The 25,707-nt window shown below is 40.3% G+C and overlaps 1 protein-coding gene across 15 annotated transcripts in view; it reads left to right on the top strand.

Moving 5' to 3' along the window:
• The window catches only part of CADPS2 (calcium dependent secretion activator 2), a 617,203-nt gene that overhangs the window by 216,504 nt on the left and 374,992 nt on the right, over window positions 1-25,707 (top strand). For 14 of the 15 annotated variants that reach the window (XM_077120033.1, XM_077119365.1, XM_077119348.1 and 11 more), the window contains one exon: window positions 17,525-17,857. In XM_077120033.1, the coding sequence (XP_076976148.1) occupies window positions 17,525-17,857 (333 nt within the window). Of the gene's footprint in view, window positions 1-16,108; window positions 16,263-17,524; window positions 17,858-25,707 lie in introns of those variants that run through there. The other variant, XM_077119949.1, reaches the window with a different exon arrangement.

The raw sequence follows: 25,707 nt of genomic DNA, 5'->3' as shown, positions 1-25,707 counted from the left end.
CTGGAAGACAGAAGATAGAGTCAAGTTGCCATCAAACACTTGAAGAATGGCCTTGAGAAGAATTTAGACTTCCTTTGTTATTGCGGGGATTAGAATGAGGTGGGAGAATGACAGCTAGAGGGAGAACATTGCCACCTGGAAACATTTCAGCAGTTGGCCCTTCTTATAGACAGATTATAGCCTCAGAGGACAGAGAATCTCTCTTCCCTAAATTTTAATGGTGATGGTGGTGAGGAGGTCAAGCTTTGGCAGGATGATTAGATTTTTATCTTTGAGGTCCCTCACAATCCTGAAAATCAGATTCTGGGATTAAAAATATCATTGTTACTCCATACGTAGTTGCCATCTGGTGGGAAAGTGAATAACTACAAGCTATAAACTAAAAAAGTCATTCAACAAATTATTGAGAGCTACTTTATGGCAGGAAAATTTAGTCAACAGGTTGTAGGTTCATTTTTATTTAATTTAAAAGAATATTTGCTATTACGTTTGATTTACTTTCCAGATTTTTTTCTTTACTTTCATTTCAGAGCTTCATTTCTCTGTTGTAGGGTTTTGGCTTATCAAGAGTAAACGACCTGCTGTCCTTAAGACTCTTGTTTTATAAACCTAGGATTTGAAAGAGTAGTTCTCTGGTGTTCTGGTAACATTGTGGCAAATAAAATAGTTTGGCTTTTAAAGATATATTTTTGCCCATTCTCTGTGTTAACAATGGTATCTTATCCATTTATCAAAGGAAGGTTTCTTAAAACTTATTATCTGCCATAAAGGACTAGTATTTATTGTTTCTCAATATATTGTGGAATGATGAGTTTGATTCAATCTGAAGTATATAACCAAAACAAATTGGATTGATGGATGGATGGCTAGATATAGAACTTGATAGAACAAGTAGAGTGAAGATAATTGTAGAATCTAGGTAGCAGGTATACATGTGTTCACTATAACATTTTTTCAGTTTTTTGTATATTTGAAATTAATGGCAAAATACTGGAAAAATCATACTTTTGCATGTCATGTGATATCAAATCCCTTAAAAAGTTGAGCAGCACATAATGGTTTGGGGCCTGGCTTTGGTCCTCAGATTACATTTTGAATAGCCTTGATTAAAAAATTTATTACACATGTATTATTTACTAGTTGAAAAATTGCATGGAAAAAAGTGTTATTACCCTTATTCTGCAATATCAGAAACTGACCCAGAAATCTTCCGAGTTGCTTGGCCCATGTCACACCTGGAATTCTCAGGTCTTCCAATTCCCCCTCCAATTTCTGTTACATTATTTCCCAGATGAACTTGGAATTCTTCACATGTGCTAAACATAAAGCAATGTTGATGGAAGAAGGTAGTTAAAGGAAGAGAGTGGCACAAAAGTAAAGGAAAGGTGACATGAACAGAATTACACAATTTGAGGTGGAATATTGTAAAGCAGTAAGGGAAAGGGAATTTATTTTGTTTGTTGCATATAATAGAGATATCATTTTGTGGGTTTATTGAACATTAGATATTTTGAGGCTCCAAACGCATACACTGATTTTTTTAAAGTTATTTTCTATTTCATCACTGTGAAAGCCAAAAAAATCTTTGTAGAATAGGCAGAGGTGGTGTCTTCTCTGAGTTTGTAAATGCTTGGATAGCTTTGCTTTGGAAATTCACATTCACCACGTCATCACTTCCTTTCCAATATGAGCAACATGATCTTTGTTCAACTTCAGGACAGGGTTACACAGTGTTATGCAGCTAGGAAGCCCGGCCAGCATCCGGTGGTCTTGACTTTCCCTTTATTTGTATGACCATGAAGTGCTTTTGTAAATTCTTTGGTTACATGGCTAAAGAGATTTTGGCATTGGCTTTGGGACATTTAAGCTAATCAGTATGTTGGAAAATACTTATGAAGGAAGTTTAAAGGATCTACTAGCTGATGCTAGAAGAAAAAAAGCTTTAGAACAACTTGATAATAAGATAATATATAATTTCAAAGAATAGTTTTGTAGTTTTAGATCACACTTATGCTCACTTGGGTATAGATTCACCATAATTCTTAGTGCAGACAAAGTGAGATGACTCTGGCAGTTTGAGATTTTAGGGTTTTTTTTATAGGCTTTATTCTTGATATAAGGGATTTATATTAGTTACAAGCACAGACCTGTTGAGAGCACCTGCTTCCTAGGTTACATAAAAAAACTGTAGGAAATCGATGCAAATGTACTAAGAAATGATGAATATGCAAAACTATGTGATGATATTAAGAATTACTGATTGTATATGTAGAATGGAACGATTTCTAAATGTTTTGTCAGTTAATTTTTTTAATTAATAAAAAAAAAACTCTAGGAGTATCTTTTCCTTGCACTTATTTTTTAAATAAAAGAGATTGCTTGCTGTCAGTGCTATGTTGTGATCTGATAAGTCAAGCAACGGAATTTATTAAACCAGTGGTTTCCAAACTTTCAGAATTCATGGTTCATCAGCAAAAAAAAAATGAAAAAGGCCAGAAATAGCATTTTTTATTTTTTATATTTTGCCAAGAGAGATAATTTAAAACTGCAGCAAAGAAAATAAACCCACTATCTACTATTAATAATTTCGTATTACAAATGAAGTGGTTTATTGCACATGTAATTTGTAATACTGAAATAGTAAATACATTTTGATTAAAAAAGTGTATTCTGTAATCCCATATTTCTTCTTCTTTTTTCATTCACTTTGAATCAGTGACCACCCTTTGGATGAACACTTGCCAAAATCCATTGCTAGTGCTTGGACCTGATGTTTTCCTTTTAGATTTGAGTTTCTATTGGTACCAAATGCTACAGAGCCTTGAAAAATACAACTGACATTTCCTGGCTCTCCTGGAGTTCATAGTCTAGGCAGAGAGAGATAGGACAATTCTTTACAGAATTTACTAGGACATGAGGTCAGGTAGGTTTCGTACCTTCAGATAGTGTGGGGGAGTTCTGAGAGGTATTTGAATTAAAAAACGAAAAGGTGGGCGGGCCGCGGTGGCTCAGCGGGCAAAGTACTTGCCTGCTATGCCGGAGGACCTCGGTTCGATTCCCGGCCCCAGCCCATGTAACGAAAACGGAGAAACAAAATACAATAAAACAAGAAAATGTTTAAAAAAAAAAAATGTTTCCCTTTCTTCCTCTCTTCCTTCCTTCTATCCTTCCTTCCTTCTCTCTGTCTTTCCTTTAAAAAAAAAAAAAAAAAAAAAAAAAAAAAAAAAAAAAACGAAAAGGCATCAAACAGTGGACTATTTCTCATAGAAGGTAGAGGATGACAGGAACACATTCTACCTCCTAACACCTCTCCAGCCCATCCATTCCTTGTCCTCTCCAGCTCCGTGGAATGAGCCATAAGTTGACACATCACCAAATTTGATTGGTTGATGGTGCAGAGCATGGCTATGGGGCAAGGCCTTCTAGGTTTAAATCTTGCCTTCTCCACACACTGACTTTATGTGTCTTTACCTCTCTATAATTGTTTTATTTAGTTTTGTTTTTCTTTTAAAATGGAAACACTAGTAGTACCTACTGTATGTGTTTGTGGATTACTGAATACATGTGCAATCTCTAGAATACATTTTAGCTATTTTCAAAATGCAGTTTTAATTGTGTGATTCCCTGGCTTAAATGTCTTGATGTCATTCCATACTCTTGGGATAAAGACTAGACTCCTTTCTAGGGTTTACAAAGCCTGCTCCTTCTCTCCAAATTCCTCCCATATCACTCTACCCTGGATTTCTTTTCTCCAGCCCAAGAAGTCTCCTTCAGGGCCCCTTTACACAGCTCCCTTCTTCTGTGCCCGCTGCCTCCCCTCATTAATAAGTGTTCTGGTTTGCTAGCTGCCGGAATGCAACACACCAGAGATGGATTGGCTTTTAATTTAAGGGGACTTATTTTGTTAGTTCTTCAGAGGAAAGACAGCTAACATTCAACTGTCTTTGAATGTGTCTTTCTTACACGGGAAGGCACAGGGTGATCTCTGCTGGCCTTCTCTCCAGGCCTCTGCATTCCAACAACTTTCCCTGGGTTGGTTTTTTCCTGCAACTCCAAAGGCCTGGGCTGAACTGCAAATGCTGTGATGAGGTATGCTAAGCTGCTTGGGCTGTGCTATGTGCTCTCTCATTTAAGCACAGCCAATTAAATCAAACATCCTTCATTGCTGCAGGCATGCCTCCTAGCCGACTACAGATTTAATGAGCAACAGATGAGCTTCATGTACCATTGGCTCATGTCCACAGTAACAGAACTAGGCACCTTCACCTGGCCAAGTTGACACCTGAACCTAACTACTACACTAAGCTAATTCCCTGTGGTCTTCAGATCTCTACTTACCTCCTCAGGGAAACCTCTGAAACCTCCTTGTGCTGGTTTGAAAGGATGTTTGGACCCTAGAAAAGCCATGTTTTAATCAAAATCCCATTTTATAAAGGCAGAATAATCCCTATTCAATACTTGTATGCTTGAAACTGTAATCAGATCATCTCCCTGGAGATGTGATTTAATCAGGAGTGGTTGTTAAACTGGATTAGGTGATGACATATCTCCACCCATTTGGATGGGTCTTGATAAGTTTCTGGAGTCCTATAAAAGAGGAAACATTTTGGAGAATGAAAGAGAGTCAGAGACAGCAGAGACAGCAGAGAAGAACGACTTAGTCACGAGAAGCAGAGAGCCCACAAGCCAGTGACCTTTGGAGATGAAGAAGGAAAATGCCTCCCAGGGAGCTTCACGAAACAGGAAGCCAGGAGAGAAAGCTAGCAGATGATACCCTGCTCGCCATGTGCCCTACCTGCTGAGAGAGAAACCGTGACTGTGTTCACCATGTACCTTCTCACCTGAAAACCCTGCACTTCACTGGCCTTCTTGAACCAAGATATCGTTCCCCAGATGCCTTTGATTGGACATTTCTGTAGACTTGTTGTAATTGGGACATTTTCTTGGCCTTAAAACTGTAAACTAGCAGCTTATTAAATTCCCCTTTTTAAAAGCCATTCCATTTTTGGTATATTGCATTCCGGCAGCTAGCAAACTAGAACACTCTCCAACTAGAATTCAGAACCTTGCTACAGATTCTCATGGCACCAGAAATTCTCAGTAACATTTGTCAAACTGCAGTTACATCAGTTTGTGTAATTATTTGATTGTCTCCTCCACTCCAAGCTCATTGAAGGAAGCAAACTTGTGTCATTTTGCTCAGCAATGTATTCACAACTTTAGCACATTGTCCAGCACCTAATTTGCCTTAATATTTATTGGATGAATGGATAAGGTTTGGGAGAGGAAACATGGAGAGTGTTTAGGACTGGGCAAATGTTTCTCTTTGGTACAGAAAGCATGCTCCAAGGAGCAGTGGAAGAGAAGGCTGGAAGGGTAAATTAAGGGAGATTTGAATGGATGAAGAGGTGTAATGCAGAGCCATTGATGGACTTTGGGCATACAAAAATGACTTGATGAGAAATACTGGTTATAGAGAGGAAAACTAAAAATTATTTGATATCCAGTGAGACTTCATCTCTGTTATACAATCTCATGAATTGATAATACCTGAAAAATAGTGTTTTTTAAAAAACTAATTTATTATTTCTCTAAAGACAGCACAGATTGTGGGAATTATTCAACAGTATTATATTTGGCATTATTAAGGAGGAAAAAATGCATCCCATAAGTGGAACTCTTGTACTCTCTCAACGTTTTCCTGGCTGAACACATGTTGGCAGCCTTCCCAGGAATTATCTCATAGATAGCTACAATGATTTGGCAAGCAGATAGGTTTTTTTCCCCATCGTTATAAACCTTTGACTCGGAGAAGCAGTGCATTTTTTTCCAGATCAACAGCAATGTGTAAATAATAACTGCTTCTATGGAAAAGTGTATTTCAAGTCTCTATTTGGACCTCTGAGCAGGTGTACCCTTTACATATATAGTTTCCTGTGTATCATCACATCTCAATTTTGTTATGAGTTTACCGTGACTGTGTCATGATATTCAGTGACTTTTTGTTATATAAACTGAGCAGGTAAACAGAGAAAGTTGAAGTTGGTGGGGCTTAGCTGAAGGGTGCATATTCAGGATAAAAATCCCTGATATGGAGAAATGGTACGTACATAGGATGTTTTTGTTTCCTGATGTTAGCTTCCTAACCCCCGTGCTGAATTGGTTGGGTGTTCAGTGGTATTTTCACAAGAATGTCACTGATTGGTAACTCCACAGGTTTTGAACAGCACACAGCAGGACACGTGGAGTGAATCCTGGGAGGGGTGGGGGGATGAGGGGATGCAGATGAGTAAGTGAAGCAGTGTTACTTTTGGAGTCCCAAAAGTAGAGGCCAGGACTCAGGCCTCTACTATATTACTCTGTGACCTTGGACCATTTAACTTCTCAGCCTAAACAACTTGAGATGTAAAGGAGAGCAATAATTGAGAAAGCACACGGTGGTTGGTGAGGGTTAAAGGAGATAGTATGCAAACTTCTAAACACTGAAGCACTAGAGGAGTGTGAGATTTTATTGTGGGAGACAGGATATCTGCTCATCAGTGAGCTGTTGATACTCTCATTTCCCATGGCAGCTTCAACAGCAGTAAGACCCTCAATAGATACTCCAGAGCGAATTTCAGGGAGGGTCCTGGAGCCTGCAGCAGAAAGCTGGCATGTGTGCTCCCAGGCCCTGGAGACTAGGTCTGGGGCTGGTCTCCACACGTGGCTACTTTGACGTTACATTGACCTGACAACTGTTGTGAAAAAGGAAGCAAGAATAAGATAGTTTAATGTAGTGAGACTCAATTCTTCACTGTTATATAGTTTAATGAACTGCTAACACTTGAAAAATAGTTTTTAAAAAGACCACGTCATTATTTCTTCAAGGACAATAAGGATTAAGATAATTAATTGACAATATTATACTTACTAGACAACATTTATTTTATTCTCATAAAAACTTGGCTCTTTATCCCCTCTGTCACCTCACTCATGTGCTTCCTTCCTTCTGGAATATCTTTCCCTGCCACATTCACATAGGCAAAGTCCGTGTCTTATACTTCTTTCTTATATAAGCAAATAATAGAAAATGAGTAAACCTTACTGATTAATTAAGTGCTTAAATTGTGAACATGTGTGGCTGGGATTCACAATTTTACTGGAGAATTAAATCATTAAACAGCCCAAACCAAGCATTCACTCCTCCTTTACTCATTTAGCGGATATTTTCTAAGTGTTTGCTATGTGCTTGGCCTGGTATAGGTACAACAGATATGGTGGTTGTGGTTTACAATATACCAGAAATAGATTGGCTTTTATAAAGAGGATTTATTAAGGTGCAAGTTACAATTCTAAGGCCATGAAAATGTCCAAATTAAGGCACTAGCAGAAGGTTATCTTCTCTCAAGAAAAGCTGATTCCAGGATTTCTCTGTTACATGGTATTTTAGTTTGTTAATGTTGCCAGAAATGGGTTAGCTTTTATAAATAAAATTAATTAAATTACAAGTTTACAGTTCTAAGCCTATATAAATGTCCAAACTAAGGCACCCAGATAAAGATCTCTTGACTCAAGAAAGGCTGATCTGGGAAGACATGTAGCTGGTATCTGCTGGTCCTTTGGCTTCTTGTTTCAAATAGCTTCCCCAGGGGTGTTTTCTTTCTGCATTGCCAAACATCTCTGTCTGTGTTGGCTCTGAAGCTTTTTCCAAAATGTTTCTCTCTTAAAGGATTCCAGTAAGTGGATGAAGAGCCACCTTGAATGGGAAGAGAAACAGCTCCGTGGAAATAACCTAATCAAAAGGTCCCACCCAGGCAGTAGGTCTGACCCCACAAGATTGTTAAGATTAAAATAACATGGCTTTTCTTGGGAACATAATGGTTTAAAACCAGTACCTTCCATCCTCTGGACCCCAAAAAGACATGTTCTTCTTATGTACAAAATACATTCTTTCCATAATAATATCACAAAAGCCTTAAAACATTTCAGTAACAATGCAAATACGATACCCAACTCAAAAATAATAGAAAATCTCATCAAAGTCATTACTAGAATGGTCTGTCCTAAAGCAGAATTCTCCTCTGGCTGTGGGCCTGTGAAACTCAGAACAAGTTATCTGCTGCTAATATACAGAGGAGGGACCATCTTGGGATAAACATTTCTATTTACATAGGAATAAATTGAAAGGAAAACAGGGGTCACCAAACCCAAACAGCTCAAAAAACAGCAGGACAAATTTCATTAGATTTTGAGGTCTGAGAATCCTTTATAGAATTACATTTTCTCCATGGGGCTTGAGAAAGTGGCACTCCTACCCTTTCCAAGGGCTTACACAGCAGCCTTTCTCTTTCTAAACACTGGAGTGAGAGTTTAAACATATCCAAGCAGTAGAGACAACCTTGTTCTCAGCTTCACCCTCTCCAAGCTTCAAAGCAGCACACAGACTCTCTGCCATCTCCAGGGCACATGCTCAGTCCCTTCAGAACAATGAGGTGGTCTCTAGGCTCCCCCCAATCCCCAGGTGTTCTGGTTTGCTAGCTGACAGAATGAAATATACCAGAAACAGAATGGCTTTTAAAAGGGGAAATTTAATAAGTTGCTAGTTTACAGTTCTAAGGCCAAGAAAATGTCCCAGTTAAAGCAAGGCTATAAAAATGCCCAATTTAAGGAACCAATAAGAGATTACCTTCACTCAAGAAAGGCCGATGAAGTTCAAGAATTCTCTCTCAACTGGTAAGGCACATAGCAAGCATAAGGCATCTTCTAGCTTTCTCTCCCCACCTGTCTCATGAAGCTCCCCCAGAGCATTTTCCTTCTTCATCTCTGAAGATCTCTGTCTGTGGGGGCTGTGTGGTTCTCATGACTCTCCTCTGTTGCTCTGCTCTCTCACAATCTCAAAAAGGAACTCTCTGCAAAATGTTCTCTCTTTTAAAGGATTCCAGTAAACTCATCAAGACCCACCTGGAATGGGTGGAGTCACATCTTCCTGTATTCAAAAGTTGGTACCCACAGTTGGGGGAGTCACATCTGTGTGGAAATAATCTAATAAAGCTCTCAACATACAGTGCTGAGTAGGGTTTAAAAGAAATGGTTGCTCCGAAAATATTGGATTAGAATTAAAGCATGGCTTTTCTGGGGTGCATAAATCCTTTCAAACCAGCATACCAGAGAATGTGCTCTACCATCTCCAAGGCCTGAAGTGGCAAAACTCTTCCTGGACAATGAAGCAGAAGGCCCACCTTCTGCTTCTGGGTCAGACTCACCCTCTCCATATGCATGGGTAGATCTGTTCTCCTGGCTTGAGATTTCCTGGCTCCAGATCTTAGCTTCAATCTTAGCTTCTGCCTTTGAAGTCATTTTTCCTTCAATCTGTCCCTTTTAGGCCAGACTGGCAGTGGCTCCGTGCATATAGATCTCACAATAAAACTTGTTGACTTGGCATGTAGCATAAAGGGGTCAAACCCATTAGACAGTTTGGCTTTCCAGAAATACTTTCTAGATAATTCCATTACCAATTCTGGCTTTTTCTGAAATGGCTGACTGGTTCCATGTTTGGTTAAATCCTCATGCAGGGACTATACTCTGGGCTGTCATTTTCCAAGAACTCAGAATTTCCCAAACTATCAGTTTCTGATTTCTTTTACTCAAGAGTTCAGTTCTCAGTTTATGCCTTTCCTGTCCCAGTTTACTAAAAGCTATAAGAAGCCAGGCTGTATTTTCCACATTTAGTTTGGAAATTTCCTCAGCTAGATATCTAAGCTCATTGTCTTCAAATTCTACCTTCCATCCAACACTGGGACTCAATTTTGCCAAATTCTCAGCCACTTTAAAGCAAGGATTGCCTTTCTTCCAGTTTGCAATGACACATTCATCATTTCTGTGTAAGGCCTTATTGGGAAAACATTTAGTGACCATATTTCTATGAACAGTCTCTCCAAAGCATTCTATGCCTTTTCTATCAAATTCCTCACAATTCTTCCACAGTCTTCCCCTTATCCACTTATAAATGGTACCAAAATCTGTTTTGGTTTGCTAAAGCTGCAATAATAAATATACCAGAAATAGATTGGTTTTTATAAAGGGGATTTATTAAGTTACAAGTTTTAACTCTAAGTATGTGAGAATGTCAAATTAAGGTATCAGCAACATGATACCTTTTCTCAGAAAAGGTTTATTCCATGGTTTCTCTGTCACATGGAAAGGCACATGGCAACATCTGCTGTCCTTCTCTCCTGACTTCTGCATTCCAATGACCCTCAGCTCCTTCTGTTTTTCCAGTCATCTATCTGAGCTTTCTCCAAAATGTCCCCCTCTTAAAGGACTCTAGTGAGCTAATTAAGATTCACCTTGAATAGGTGGGGTCACATCTCCATCCAATAAAAATGTCCCACCCACAATTGGGTAGGTCACATCTCCATGGAAACAACCCATTCAAAAGGCTCTACCCAAATGATAGATTTGCTCTCACAAGATTGGATTAGAATTAAAAGAACAAGGCTTCTTCTGGACTACATAATAGTTTCAAACCAGCATAATGGTAAATGAAACAGTCATTGGCTTCATGGAATGTACTGTCTGAGTAAAACAGTCAAATTTATAGTGATTACAATTACAAAGTTGTAAGTACTCTAAAGGAAAAAGAAAGGCTGCTATGATAGCTTAATACACAGGATCTGGTTGGCTATGAAGGAGAACAAATGAATGCCAGCATTGCAAGGTGTTGAAAATGAGATGGTACAATCAATGCAAATTAGGGTCTATAGTTAACACTGACATTGTAATATGCTTCCATTAATTGTAACCAAAGGCAATATACCAAGGCTAAATGTAATAAGAAGTATGTAAGGGAGGAGTATGTAATTATTGTTTCTCCTTATTGTTTTTTTTTTATTCTCCATTTTTTTTCTCTTCTTTCTTTGCAGAAAAATTGGAAATTTCCTCATATACATTGTGTGGTGAATGCATAACTATGGGATTATACTGGGAGCCATAGATTATTTACTTAGGATGGATTGTATAGCGTGTGAGTAAAAGTGTTGAATAAACAGAAAGATACAAGTCTTGGAGAAAATGTGGAGAGAGAAGTATACCTATTCGCTGTTGTTAGGAAATGTGGAGAGAGAGAGAGATATACCTATTCACTATTGGTAGGAAGTAGAATGGTGCAGCTGCTCTCGAGTGTAATGTGGTAATTTCACAGTAGGCCACGTATAGGGTTACCGTATGACCCTGCAACCCTGTTATTAGGTATAAACTTGGAAGAACTGAAAGCAGAGACACAAATGGACATTAGTACACTGGTGTTTATGGTGGCAGTATTCACAATTTGCAATGGATGGAAATGACATAAGGGTACATCAGCTAAAGAACCTAAGGGCAAACTATGGTGTGTACATACAATGGAATATTGAGCAGCTAGCTTCAAGAAAGAATGATATGAAGCATGCAACTAGGTGAATGAACCTTGAGGGCATTGTGTTGAGTGAAATAAGCCAGAAATTAAAAGTCAAATATTGTAAGGCCTCACTAATATGAACTAATTATAAATATGCAATCTCTGAAAATTGAATTTGAGAGCATAGGTTATCAGGATATTGGGATACAACGTGGGCAGAGATTGGGCAATCGATGATTAAAGTGTACAGAATGGTTACTATAGCTTACTTTAAGGGTTCCTAGATTGTAAGGTCTTACGGTCACATCTATCCCTGAGTTATAACTGTTATTTCTAAAATCTGAGATGCGGCACTCTTTGTGTATAATCTGGTAGTCCCCTGGAACTTTGGGTCTATGTGACCCCTGAGACTCAAAGTTTTGCATCTATGAAAGTCAGTATTAGCCGATACAACAACTGTTAAAGAAGCTGAAAAAGAAATCAAACTTCAATTAGAGATATGAATGAAGCTGATCTGGTTAGGGCAACGGTCAATCAGAAAACAGGATAAAGGATGATGTTGACTGTGTTTTAAGACTTCAACTCTTGTGAAACCAAAGGAAGAGATGCTTATTTGGTACAAAATTTATATTTTCTGTAGCACATTATCTAATTTAACCTGTATGGTCAAATTATTCAAACAACATCATTACTTGAAACCTTGAATAGGGCATAATATCTTGTTATTTTAAACAGGTTAATGTAATACCCGAATACCTCCTACAGTAATTTGGGCAGAAAATAAAAAAAAGTATTTACAATGTCCCATGGAGAGACTCGAGAAAAATGTGAAAATATTAAACTTCCCTACCTGAGAAATTCCTGATATTCTCTCAAGTATTAGAGACTCCCAGTTTAATAAGCCAAGCCCTCAATCGTGAGGCTTGCCTGTATCAAACTTATTCCTGTAAAGGAAAAGTTAAGCCTTATAATTATGCCTAGGAGTCACCCCTAGAGACCCTCTTTTGTGGCTCTGATGTAGTCTCTCTCTCTAAGCCAATTTTGCAAATAAACTCGCTACCTTCCCCCTCACGTTGGATATGACTCTCAGGGTTGAGCCTGGCCCTGGCATCATGGAATTGAGAAAGCCTTCTTGACCAAAAGGGGGGAAAGAAATGAAGCAAAATTAAGTTTCTGTGGCTAAGATATTTCAAATATATTCAAGAGGTCATTCTGGAGGTTATTTGTATGCATTATATAGATATTTCTTTTTACTTTCTATTATATTGGAATAGCTGGAAGGAAATACCTGAAATTGTTAACCTGTAATCCAGTAGCCTTGATTCTTGAAGATGATTTTATAAATGCATAGCTTTTACAGTGTGACCTGGTTTGAAGCTGTTCTGTGTCCTAGAAAAGCCATACCCTTCTAATCTTTTGGGGGCAGGCCTATTGTTGGTAGGAACTTTTTATTAGATGAAATGTGACCCCATCCATTCAGAGTGGGTCTTTATCCGCTTACTGGGGTCCTTTAAGAAGCAGACATTTTAGAAAGAGCAGACAGATGCTTGGAGAGCCAACACAAAGAACAAAGAGATGGAACCAAGATGCAGAGATGCAGAAGGAGCTGAGGGAGCCATTCAAACGCAGAAGCTGGGAGACAAGGACAGCAAATATCAACATATGCCTTCCCATGTGACAGAGAAACCCTGGACATGATCATTGTTTTTTGAGAGAAGATATCCTGTGGTTGGTGCCTTTATTTGGAGATTTTCATGGCCTTAGAATTATAACTTGTAACTTAATAAGTCCCCTTTATAAAAGCCAATCCATTCCTGTTATGTCACATTCTGGCAGCATTAACAAACTGAAACACACTATGATTGTGAAAGCCTTTTGATTGACGCTCTCTTTATGCAGTGTATGGACAGATGAATAAGAAAATAAAGATAAATAAATAAAGGAGAGGGATAAGCATTATGGGATGTTTGGGGTATTCTTTTAATTTTTGTTTTTATTTTTTTGACATAATGAAAATGTTCTAATATTGTAGTGATGAATGCACAACTATATGATATTGTGAATCATTGCATACTTGGGGTGATTATATGGTACATGAATATATTTCAATAAAATTGAATGAATTTTTTTTTTTTTTTTCTTAAAGAGAGAGGGAGGAAGGGAAGGAAAGACAGAGAGAAGGAAGGAAGGATGGAAGGAAGGAAGAAAGGGAAACATCTTTAAACACTTCCCTGTTCTATCATATTTTGTTTGTTTGTTTGTTTTTTACATGGGCTGGGGCCGGGAATCGAACCGGGGTCCTCCGGCATGGCAGGCAAGCACTCTTGCCCGCTGAGCCACCGCGGCCCGCCCAATGAATTTTTTTTTAACAAAAAGCATTATGCTTCTATCCTTCTCAGGTTAATAGTACGTCCTTAGCCTCAGTTCCTTCTTCATCTGGCTGAATCTTAGAGTTGGCCATATGTGCTCTCCCTTTCCTTCTCTTTTCGCTTGCCCTATCGTGCTTCTTTAATATTTACTGTGCAAATCTCTTTCCTGAATGAATCCTCCAGTCAACCCTTCTACTCTATACCAGAATATGATTATAGCCACAGCAAGTCATAAAACCAGATAGGGATTGGGCCATTGCACATTCACAATGCCAGATTTATAGTAACCATCCATGACCTCCACAGCACTCACCACCATATACACAAAAACTACATATACAAACACAAATGTGTTCCTCCACCTATGTTCCTTGTTTGGTGTATAGTCCCTGGACACACAGTTAAAAGACCTGGAAGTCATCATGTTTTTTCCCTGCTGTATTCTGTAAATCACTAAGATATGTTAATTCTGTCTCCCTCCTCACTTGACTCTGCCTTTCTCTCAAGCCCCAGTGATCATTGCCCCAGTTCAGGCCCTTAGCATGTTTCTCCAGTTCTTTCTTCCTTGCCTTACAACTGGTACACTGGTCTCTACTTGTCGTCTACCCTTGATGCTACTGCCAGAGTTATTTGTCTAAATGGTACTGCTCATCTTCTTAGTACTTAGTTTGCCCAGCCCTCAGTGACTCCCCCTCATCAGAACAAGCTCAGACCCTTCCCTCGGCATGCAAGGCATTTCATCCTCTGGTCTCTGTTGGTCTGCCTGCCACAGCTTTTACTGCCCTCCATCTTGTACTTAATGTTCCTGTAGTTTGAAAATTCTTACTGTTTCCTCCACAGGCCAAGTTTCATACTCCCATTCTTTTTTGTCCATATTCCTTTTCCCTAGCTGACATGTCTTTTTTTTTTTTTTTTTTTAAAGGAAAGACAGAGAGAAGGAAGGAAGGATAGAAGGAAGGAAGGAAGGAAGGAAGGGAAACATCTTTAAACATTTTCTTGTTTTATTGTATTTTGTTTTTCCGTTTTTTGTTACATGGGCTGGGGCCGGGAATCGAACCGAGGTCCTCCGGCATAGCAGGCAAGCACTTTGCCCGCTGAGCCACCGCGGCCCGCCCCTGACATGTCTTTTATTCTCCCATTTCTCTTTACCCAACCATAGGTCCTTCAAAACACAGTTCTCTTCTCTATGAACTGAGCTTTCTTCCTCCCTAACCCTTACCCCTCAACTTTTCTTAGACTTCCCTCCACACGTAGGTTTTCATTAGTGTTCTTACCCAATTGCATTTTCTTCTTTGTTCTGTATCTCCCAGGTAGACTCTGAGCTGTTTACAGCTTTGCCTTATTCATCTTTATGTCTCCAACACTTAGAATGCCCGGTGTATTGTTACCACTTGATTATGTCAATTAAATCCCATATTACTGGACTAAATTAATATGACTTTAGATATCATCTCCTGGGAAAAATTAAGAGACCAAAAGACATAAACGCATTGATGTCTTCATTGCAAAATTGTGGTTTGGGTGGTTGGTGGAATTTAGCATGGTCTGTGTGGGCAGAAGAAGTTGGGGAAAAAATAAAAGGTCTGCCAATTTAGAGTATTGAACATCAAGTCATTAAAAGTTTTTCTGAAGTTCTCCTTAAGGTATTTATATTGTACTTTAAAAATATCTTGCCGTTCCAGCTTTATACACAGTTATCAAATTTCTAAAAGTTGGTTCAACTTCAAATATTTTCCATGGAAACTGTGTCATATGCAGCGCAGTATTGTTTCAGTATTTCTGTTTTAGTCTGGGTACAATAGACAGAAACCACACAATAATTTTAACAGGGAAAATTAATATAAATTGAAGGATGTCTGCTAAGGGATAAAGAAAACTCTTAAGAATATGAGAGTAAATAGAGCAGCCACTACCGACAGTACTGAGGCAGAACACATGAGGAAGGAACATATCTGGAAGGGGGGGTCTCACCAACCCCCAGGGGGGCATCCAGATATCATTAGAGAGGGTACAGCCATGTGTGTGTATGCCTTACTGGACAGCAGAGAAGTTCACTGAAGTATTGTACCAGTAGGACTCAAAGACATCTGTGTGCTGAGGTAAGGCCAGCCACAGAGAGGTGCCTTGATGCAGGTGTGTCTGGAATCTGCTAATGCAGATGCTGAGCTGGGAAGCCATTCTCGTGGGTCCAGAGAGAAGCTGCCCAGGGATTGGTGCCAAGAGCCTCCAGACAGGAAGAGCACCAGGAACAAGTGCCCTTCTTTCCCCAGTGTCCTTCTAGCACCCTCTACTGACGTTGCTTAACATTGTGACAACTAGCACAGCAGGATAAGGTAAGGGTGGATATGCAGTTGGAGTCAGTAGCCCAACTTTTGGCTACTCATTCTCCATATGTTCCTGCCTAAAAAAAAATGCAGCTATCCCCGAAATCAGGAAAAAAAAAAGATATATATCGAGAGAGAGAGAAAAAAAAATTGCTGCTCTAGGATGCCAGTGTCTAAGCAGAGTAGTGTAACTAGGTGAGGATGAGAAGGGAAATGGAGACACCTCTGTAAGTTCTGAAGTGGTTAATGACATTCTTTTTGGACCCCTGTCTACCCAGATACTCAGATTCATCAGTTATAATATTTTGTCACATTGTTAAATATCTTAATATCATTTTCCTTTTTCCTTTTCCTAGAGATCTAGATATGTATCATCAGTCTTATTCTTATAGGTGTCACCTAAGAATTCATTTTGTCTTAGAAACATGAAAAAAATAATTGAACCAAAGCTGGTAAAGAGAAAGTAAAGGCTTTGTGTATACAATTTGCATATATTTGCTTAGTTACAATTTACTAAGAAAAGCCCTGGCTCATTTCATTAGTCAGTTAACCAAAATATTTGAGTGTCAGGAATCTTCTTACTATTGGGCATAAATAGTAAACAAAGAGAATGTGTTGTATGAGTGACCTTAAAAGGGAAGAAATAAAATGTTGGATGAGGTGACTCAGTGTGCTTTCTTTTACTCCTTGGAATGTGTATTTCCACACACAAAACACACATGACCCTTCCATAAAGTATTGTCCTAACATGGCTTTTCTGGGATACACAACAGTTTCAAACTGGCCTATATGTCTTGGCTGATCACTGGTACCATCACTTAGAAGAAAAGAAAGATTTAAGGGCAAGCCTGAAGTCCCTTGGAACATATGTCCTTATTACTGATTATACCCTTCTCTTTCTACCTATTTTACAAGCATTTCTCTCTGTTAGTCATTGTTTGTATTTCACTTCTTATATGGTATTAATGGGCAGCTGGAAGTGTCTTAGAGGTTTTGCTTTTCTAGCCTCCATTCTTCCCAACTAGAGAAAGTACATGAGAAGTGGTGGGAGGGGAGGAAGGTGAAATCAGGAATGGGAGCAGATGTACCCAACACTGGTGCAATTGTGATTAATGTCCAACATGATGGATATCGACTTGGAGATTAGACTTATTACAATATTGGCCTTCAAACCCTCACTTAAATAGTGCCCAAGACCCTTAGGTGACAGTCTTGTAGGTCAAAGTAGAATGCTCTTACAGGTCCCTCAGTACTGCATACTACTTCTTGTTCCTACATTTTAAAGCACATTTGGGGCCTCTGTTATACCATTGACTACCAGATAATATAAAACATTTTGGATAATTGTAGAATATTTGGTAACATTGACTCTGTCTATAATGCTGAAAGCAAGTTGTATTAGTGCCCATGCTTAATTGCAATTGGCAGATGACTGTTTTGTTTTTTATTTTCTTCAGGTTTTTCTGAAGAGTGACCGAGTGGCCAGAATGGTTCAGAGTGGAGGATGTTCTGCAAATGACTTCAGAGAGGTGTTTAAGAAAAACATAGAAAAACGTGTGCGGAGTTTGCCAGAAATTGATGGCTTGAGCAAAGAGACAGTGCTGAGCTCATGGATAGCCAAATATGATGCCATTTACAGGGGCGAAGAGGATTTGTGCAAACAGCCCAATAGAATGGTCCTCAGTGCTGTGTCTGAACTTATTCTGAGCAAGGAACAACTCTACGAAATGTTTCAGCAGATTCTGGGGATTAAAAAACTAGAACACCAGCTCCTTTATAATGCATGTCAAGTAAGTGGTCCATGACTTCTCTCATTCCTCTGGGTGACTCACAGTACAAACATCAGAATTTTCCAGTCTATGAAGGTGTACTTTGCTTTCTATAACTACTTTGCTTGAAAAGCTGAAAGAAATTGAATTTTGATAAAATAGTAATAGTTGAAAAGAACCTTTGAAAGAACTGATAGGAGAATAATATCAGAGCTTTTTATCCGGTAAATAATTGTTCCCATATGCCTTATTTTCTGATGTCAGATTTGTGCTTGGTGGGTCTGTATGGAACAGCCGAAGAATAATAAAATGAAAATCATTTGTTACCTGAATGAGCTTGGCAATTTATAATAAGCAAATATTCCTCAGTACAAAATAATTTTTCATGAAGATATGATGCTAGTCTTCCAAATTTTCTGGAAATAACTGAAATTTCAAGTTTTGTTCTCTACACCAGCAAGATAGAAATGGATTGAAGACTGTTAAACTTTGTAATTTACAGAAAGGACAGAGTGAATAAGATATTTTCTCTTCAGTTGCTATTCTAATCAGACATATGGAAAATTGAATAAAATCTCATGTTCCATATGTTTCATCTTTAGACCCTATGATTTTTTTTCAGTAATGTATTTCTTCTGTATTTACATCTTGTTTATTACTTATTTTAGAAGCATGAATTACTTAACCATGCTATGATATACATTTTAAATTGACAAAGTTCTATCATCTAAAAATCATGTGTTCATTAAGCTAAATTTCTATAATGTATATACTTTAATTATTATTCTTCCCGCAAAATTATTTCTCTTGATTTCTGTACTCTGTCACTCACTTTGCATTACTACTTTGTGCACCAAACAGTAGCACACTTCTACAGTTAAAATTTGATGACTGTAATTTATTAGTACAATTCAGATTCAGACATTTAAGATGACTGAGTACTTATTTCAAGTTAAAACCCACACTAGATGTTCAAAATACTGAACTTAGAAAATTTAAGCATCTGTTCTCCGTATGTCAAAGTCTAGTAGAGTAGATAGATCTCTAAATTAGTAATTAAATAGACATCGGAGTTTGTGCTGAGTGTTGTAAAATCATAAAATTTATTCCTGTGTACCCATGGGCTTATATTTATTAACTAAAAATATTTTTAAATTTATCCATGCCTAGTTTTAAGATCATTTCTACAGCCAGGGTCTTCTGTGACTTGGAATACCTCTGATTCAAAGCTCCAAGTATAATAGTGGGTTTGTCTTATTTCTCCTTTCATTTTTGTCAGGTTATGCCTCATGTATTTTGATGTTTTGTTTTTAGGTGCATGCACGTTTATAATCATTATGTCTTATAGAATTGATCCCTTTATCATTTTGCAATGTCTGTCTTTATACTTGCTAAACCACTTTATTTTAAATTGTTGTAGCTACTCCAGCTTTCTTTTAATTAGTGCTAGCATGGTGTATTTTTCTTGATCCCTTTACTTTAAACCTATTTTAGATTTTATATTTAAAGTGGATTTCTTGTAGAAAGCATAAAATTGAGTCATACTTTTTTTTAAACCCAGTTTAACGATCTTTATCTTTGAACAGGTGTGTTTCAGTCATGCATATTTAAAATGAATATTATATAGTTCATTAAATTCTACAGTCTTGGTAACTTTTCTCTATTGCTTGTATTTGTTCTTTGTTTTTTCATCCCCCACCCTTTCTGCCTTCTCTAGTTTTAGTTGAGTATTATATGATTCCATCTTATATCTTCTTCTGATGTATCATTTATACTTTCTCTTTTTTTAACTTGTTTAGTAATTGCCTTAAGGTTTACAGTATACATTTTTAAATAGTCTGCTCATGCTATCCTGCTTTAGTGTAGTGCAGGTGTAACAGTATTCTGTTACCTCTCCCCCATCCCATCCCTTGTGATGTTGTTACTTATTTCACTTATAATATGCTATGCTCATTCAGTGAGGTTACTATTATTGCTTTAAACAGTTATCTTTCAGATCAATTAAGAATAAGAACAAATAGGATTATATTTAGCTTCATTTATTTCTTCTCTGATGCTATTCTTTTGGTTTATACACACCCAGTTACTGGCCTATATCATGGTCCTTTCACCTGAGGAACTTCTTTTAACATTCCTTGTAGGGCAGGTCTGCTGGTGCTGAATGCCGAGTTTTTGTCTGAGGAAGTCCTACTAATAAGCCCAGTGAAGGCATTCTTCTTTTTTCTTACAGTGTTTATAATTTCTAACATTTTCTTATGATTCTTTGAGTCTTTACATTTCTACCTACATTACCCATTTGTTCTAGCATGTTGTCTAATTTTTCCATTAGAGCTCTTAACATAATAATAGTTATCTTAAGTTCCTTGTGTGATAATTCCAACATCTGAGGCTAGTTTGGGTGCTTTTTATCTCTTCAGGCTATGATTTGTGTTTATTTGGTTTCTTTTTGCCTTTTGTCATGACCTGTAATTTTTGAAAGCTGGATATGTTGTATCAAGTAATAGAAACTGAAGCAAATAGACCCTTAGTGTGAGAATTTTTGTTACTCTAGCTAGTCGTTGGGCTTCGATTAATATGTTTTGTAGCTATAGGTGTTATAGCTTCAAATTCTTCTTGACTTTGGGCTTCCCAAGGAACCCCTATTCTCAGCAAGTCTGTGCCTCACAGTTCTTTCAGCTGTAATTCACGGTGGTAAGTTATCAAAGAGAGAGAACGTTCTATAATCTGTCTTTTAATGAGCCTATGTATTGGGGCCATAGCCTTCTTAAGTGTTTCACTCATCAAAGAGTGTGGTCTTTTATTCCCCTGTCCCTTGCTCCGTTTCCTGGCTGCAGCATTCCCAGCCTGTTTCTTTGAAGTCCTGTGCTGTTGACTGTATTTGGTTTTGTTTTAAATTTTTCATCTCATGAATGAGACAGGAAGGTTTCAGTGGGCTGCAGTGAGGCGGAATTTTCTTCTTCCAACTGGGATGAGATTTCATTATTTTCCTCTGGCAAAGTCCTTTGTTTGGGAGAAGATTCTAGGAAAATACACAATGCCTTTCCTTCCCCCCTTCTGGCCAGAGTCACATGGTAATATTTCTTGAATCCTCACCATTAGAACTTGTTGGGGTTACGAGAAAAAAAGCCCAGGGAAATGTGGGGGGCCCTTATGATCAAGGTCCCCGGAGCTTCTCACTTTCTGCTCTCAGCCTCCAGCAATTTGTTAAAATTATTAGATTAACGAGTAGTCCTACTGCTTATGGCATCCAGCAGCTTCTGCTCTGAATTTGTTTTGTCTCCACATTCAGGGTTAGCAGTTTTTCCTTCAACCTCAATTCGCTGATGTGACCCAAAAAAGTCATTAATTTTCAGTTTGCCCAATATTTTCTTCTTATAAGGACAGTACTTTACATGTCTGAGCTGAAACGAATTCCTCTAATTCAATTCTGGGATTTGAAAGAAAGATTTAAAGATTGAATCTTCAATTGATATAAAAACAAAAATGAATTTTAAAATACGCTTCCATAAATAAGGGAAGAGTTTTCTTTGCACATAAGCATTTTACAGCTTTATGAAAAAAGATCATTAGAGAAGCACCTGAGATTTTTTTCTTTTTTTTTTTTTCTGAACTGTGTATGTGTCTTATTTTGTTCTTTTGTTTTCTTCTAACTGAGGTTTAAAAAAAAAGATGATAGAAATCACAGAAAAGCCCTGACCTTATGGAAAAGGAAGAGTCTGAGAAGACTAGTAGAACAGGGCTCAGGGGAGCAGAGAAAGCATCTCAAACTAGTTGAGCTGCTGGAACCTGGCTCCTGGTATTTATCGATGTAATGTACTCCACCTTCCCTGCTTTCAGGAAGGTCTTTGTGGCTCACCTATCTCTAACGTTCTCTCCTCTATATTTGTTCACCCTTGTCTAGTCCCTTTTTTGCCAACAGTTGTCCTCTAGGAAGTCTTGAGGATATACTGCTTGCTTTAGGGTCAGGAATTCAGGAGAGAATGTTGTTCTGGAGCTTTGCTGGGTGGCAGCAGCAGGGTGGCAGTTGCTAGTCACCCCTGAGGAAAGACATGAATGAGAAGGGAGCTGTGCCAGGGCTGCCACTTGATACCAGCAGGAGCCTCAGGGCATTGTATCCCTTGTCCCAGAGCCATAGGATTAGCATCTGGAATGGGAAAACAGGAAGCTGTCTTCTGAAGACGCATGCATGTTTACATAACTTCTGGTCAAAGCCAGAAGTTTTAATTACCAAACTTATTAATTACCAGAATTAAGGCATTGAGGACACTCATAAAGCACTAATTTAGAAGGTAGCACATATCACAGTTAAGATATGAAATCAGGGATGATTGAAAGAAACATTATATGTTTCCAGTAATCTAAGAAAAAAGGTAAAAAAGGATAAAGACAGTCCACGCATGTAACAGATTAGCTATTGTGCTAAACCTACCCACAAGACTTCAGTGTCGTTGGTTTGAGAATAAGGTGTCTGAAGTAGTGCACAGTTGTCCGCAGCCGTCTCGTTCGGCTTCTGATCCCCGGCCGGCGAAGGGAACAGGAGGGGAGAAAGAGACAGGCGCAGGCAAACCGACTCGAGTGATAAACACGGGTTCGAGGCACGCAACGGTTGTGAGCACAGACCTTTACTGGAGTTAAGCTTGCATTCTCTGTTACAGATTCCACGCGGGACAAGATACCCCGCGGGGGAACAACCTCTATGCGGCCGTCAGGTACGGCTCCCTGTGGGTCGTCTCCACCCACCCTGTCCGGGTAACCTCTTATATACTGTGCCCAAACCCAATAGGTTAGTGCCACGTATACAGAGGTGATTGGAAGATAGGGTTGGTGGGCGCGTACGTCATACGCGGAAACAGGATGCGGGCGCCATCTTGACTCACTCGATGGGCGGGGGGAGCTCTAGAGCAGGCTGCAGCGCGACCACTAGGCCTGACCCGGGAGGCGGCTCTCCACATCTCCCCCTTTTTTATTATTTTTGGTCCGTAGACCCTTTCTTAGACCCAGTGTCTCCATTGATGAGTGAGCTCCCGTGAGCTTGATTAGCCCACTACTTGTTTTGGTGCTTTGGGGAGTCTGGACTAGGCTTGCTAGGCACCAACCAGAGTGCACTCCTCATATAGAGACCGGAGAGCCCGTGAACTGGAAACCACGTGACTCTCCCTGCAGTGCTTCGCCTCGCAACTGGGCTAAGCGGGGCTCAGGAGAGCGGCAACCAGAGTCGAGGGTGTCACTAGATGTCTCTGTGCAATGGCCGGAGTCTAGTCTGGCCAGGACCGTGACTCTGCCTTAGAGATCATCCTAAGACCAAAATTATGACATCTGGTGCCGCCTTTTATACCCGGGACACAGCCATGGGCCTTGCAGTGGGTCTTGCTTTCGAGCGTCCCGCCCTGAGTGGCCGGGATGGGTCATACGGTGAAATGGGGGACTGGGCAGCAGGGCGGTCGTTGTCAGGAGCACCAGGGGCGAGTGACATAGCCAACATGGTAGTAACACGCAATTGCTGCTGTGTCTGGAACAAGCGTTCTAACAAGCATTTAACAGTGACTAATCCCACTAATAGTCCCACCGCTACGAGAATCCAAGTAGTCAAATTGGGCCAAGAGAACCAAGAGGTGACTCGGTTCCACAGACTTTGTACAGTCTCGCCCAGTTTGGAAAGGTCGAAGGCAACGGGGGTTAACTTGATCTTCCCAAGCACTTTAAGGTCTGATTCCACCTGTTGGGAGAGTGGGGGGTATTAAAACTGGTCCCCCTTCTAAACAATCGAAGGGTGACTGGCGTTTTCGTTGCCATCTCGTCAGTCGCCGCCATCATCAGCAGAGTTGGAGGCCTGATCTGATGGTTCAGGTTGAAGGCTTGTTGGTTTTTTGGGCAACAGCTCCTTGGCCTCCTCGGGCGATGTCACGGTTCTCACCAGTCTTTCCGGAACCCACACTGGTTGACGTCCTGGTTCCTAGGGAAAAACACAAACAGAGCCTCTGGCCCAGCTGAGCACTGGGTCAGGGCCTTGCCATTGTCCTGACAGGACATCCTTCCAACGGACTAGACCTCTATGTGGAGGGAATGATGTGGCCCTTTTTTAACTGATCTGACACTAGAGTGTGTAATGCTGAGAGTTTTTCCTGTGATAATGGCCACTGAGGCACCCACACCGGGGTACTGGTCTTCCATTTTAGTTTTATAGGTGTGGGTGGGAATCTCCCCTCAGTGGCCCCTAGGAAAAACCCAGGCCTCGTCTGTCAGAATTGGAGACAGCTTGTATAGGCCTTGCACGCCCGTGCAATGAGGCTCCTAAGCCTTTGCCGGGGACATATCCCATTCCTTTTAACAAGCGCTTAGAAGTTGGAGAGCAGCCACTGTAATTACCTGATTCGGCCACCAGAGGGAGCCCGTGGTGAGGGTTTTTGGCGAGATCACCAAAACCATTCACCGGAAGCCGCCGCGCCCCTGCAGCAGGCGCTGGCGGGGCGGAAGGCTGCGTGGGTGAGACAGGGGGCCTCCCCCAATCGATCAGCGGAGGCGCGTCTGCACCCTCGGTCTCATCACCATCTGACTCTGAGTCAGAGGTGTCTGAACTATCGCTTGACTCTGGCGGCTTGCCTTTACGGGAGCCGTCCGCAGACGAAACTGACTGAGTTTCTTGGAGCGCGTGCCGTGCCTGCAGCAGGGCGGAAGATGGACTTAGGCCTGTAGCATTCTCCGCCTCAAGACAAGCACGAACGGTCTCCCATATAGGGACCAGGATCGGGTCCATACAAAGGCCCGTCCGGCGCGCCCGTTCTATGTCATTACCAAGTTTCAGCCAAGAAGGCAAACTGAGGCTACCGGAATGGGCGAACCAAGGGGCAAAAGCAGCAATATCGTCAAGGAACCGCAGGAGGGAACTCTCCTTAACCGAGATACCCCACTGCTTCAAAAGGGTCTTTAAGGGAGCTAACAAAGGTGAACTTCCTGACTGCCCCATGCTTGCAGTCGGCACTGTACTTTAATCACTCGGAGAGCTCTTCCGAGTCCCCGGGGCTACCTGAAAGCCCGCGGGCCTTAACTCTCACGTAATAAGAAGTACTCACCTTCTCGCGGTGATCAGGCGCGGGAAGTCCGCTGCGAGCTCAGGATGCACGTCCTTCTCAGTTCAAGAAGAGACAGTACGGCTCTCCTTGCAGAAGAGGTGTCGAGAGAGGAGGAGTCCCCGTACGGGCCACCACTTGTCCGCAGCCGTCTCGTTCGGCTTCTGATCCCCGGCCGGCGAAGGGAACAGGAGGGGAGAAAGAGACAGGCGCAGGCAAACCGACTCGAGTGATAAACACGGGTTCGAGGCACGCAACGGTTGTGAGCACAGACCTTTACTGGAGTTAAGCTTGCATTCTCTGTTACAGATTCCACGCGGGACAAGATACCCCGCGGGGGAACAACCTCTATGCGGCCGTCAGGTACGGCTCCCTGTGGGTCATCTCCACCCACCCTGTCCGGGTAACCTCTTATATACTGTGCCCAAACCCAATAGGTTAGTGCCACGTATACAGAGGTGATTGGAAGATAGGGTTGGTGGGCGCGTACGTCATACGCGGAAACAGGATGCGGGCGCCATCTTGACTCACTCGATGGGCGGGGGGAACTCTAGAGCAGGCCGCAGCGTGTCCACTAGGCCAGACCCGGGAGGCGGCTCTCCACACACAGTCAAAGAACAAACTATATTTAAAAAGAAAATCAAGGTGTAGAGTCTAAACAAGCAGCAAAACAATACAAAATTCTGAAATCATTAGCCATAATTTAGTTGTAGCAGGATATTGCAAGTGTGATAAAGAAGCATGAGTAAAGGAAGATCAATCAGTGGAAAACTTAGTTTTATAAAAACGTTAACAAAATGCAGT

This window comes from Tamandua tetradactyla, chromosome 1, assembly GCF_023851605.1.
Source record: "Tamandua tetradactyla isolate mTamTet1 chromosome 1, mTamTet1.pri, whole genome shotgun sequence".
Lineage (NCBI taxonomy): Eukaryota > Metazoa > Chordata > Mammalia > Pilosa > Myrmecophagidae > Tamandua > Tamandua tetradactyla.
The sequence above is the reverse complement of the archived record's forward strand: the minus strand, read 5'-3'. Positions and strand labels throughout refer to the sequence as shown.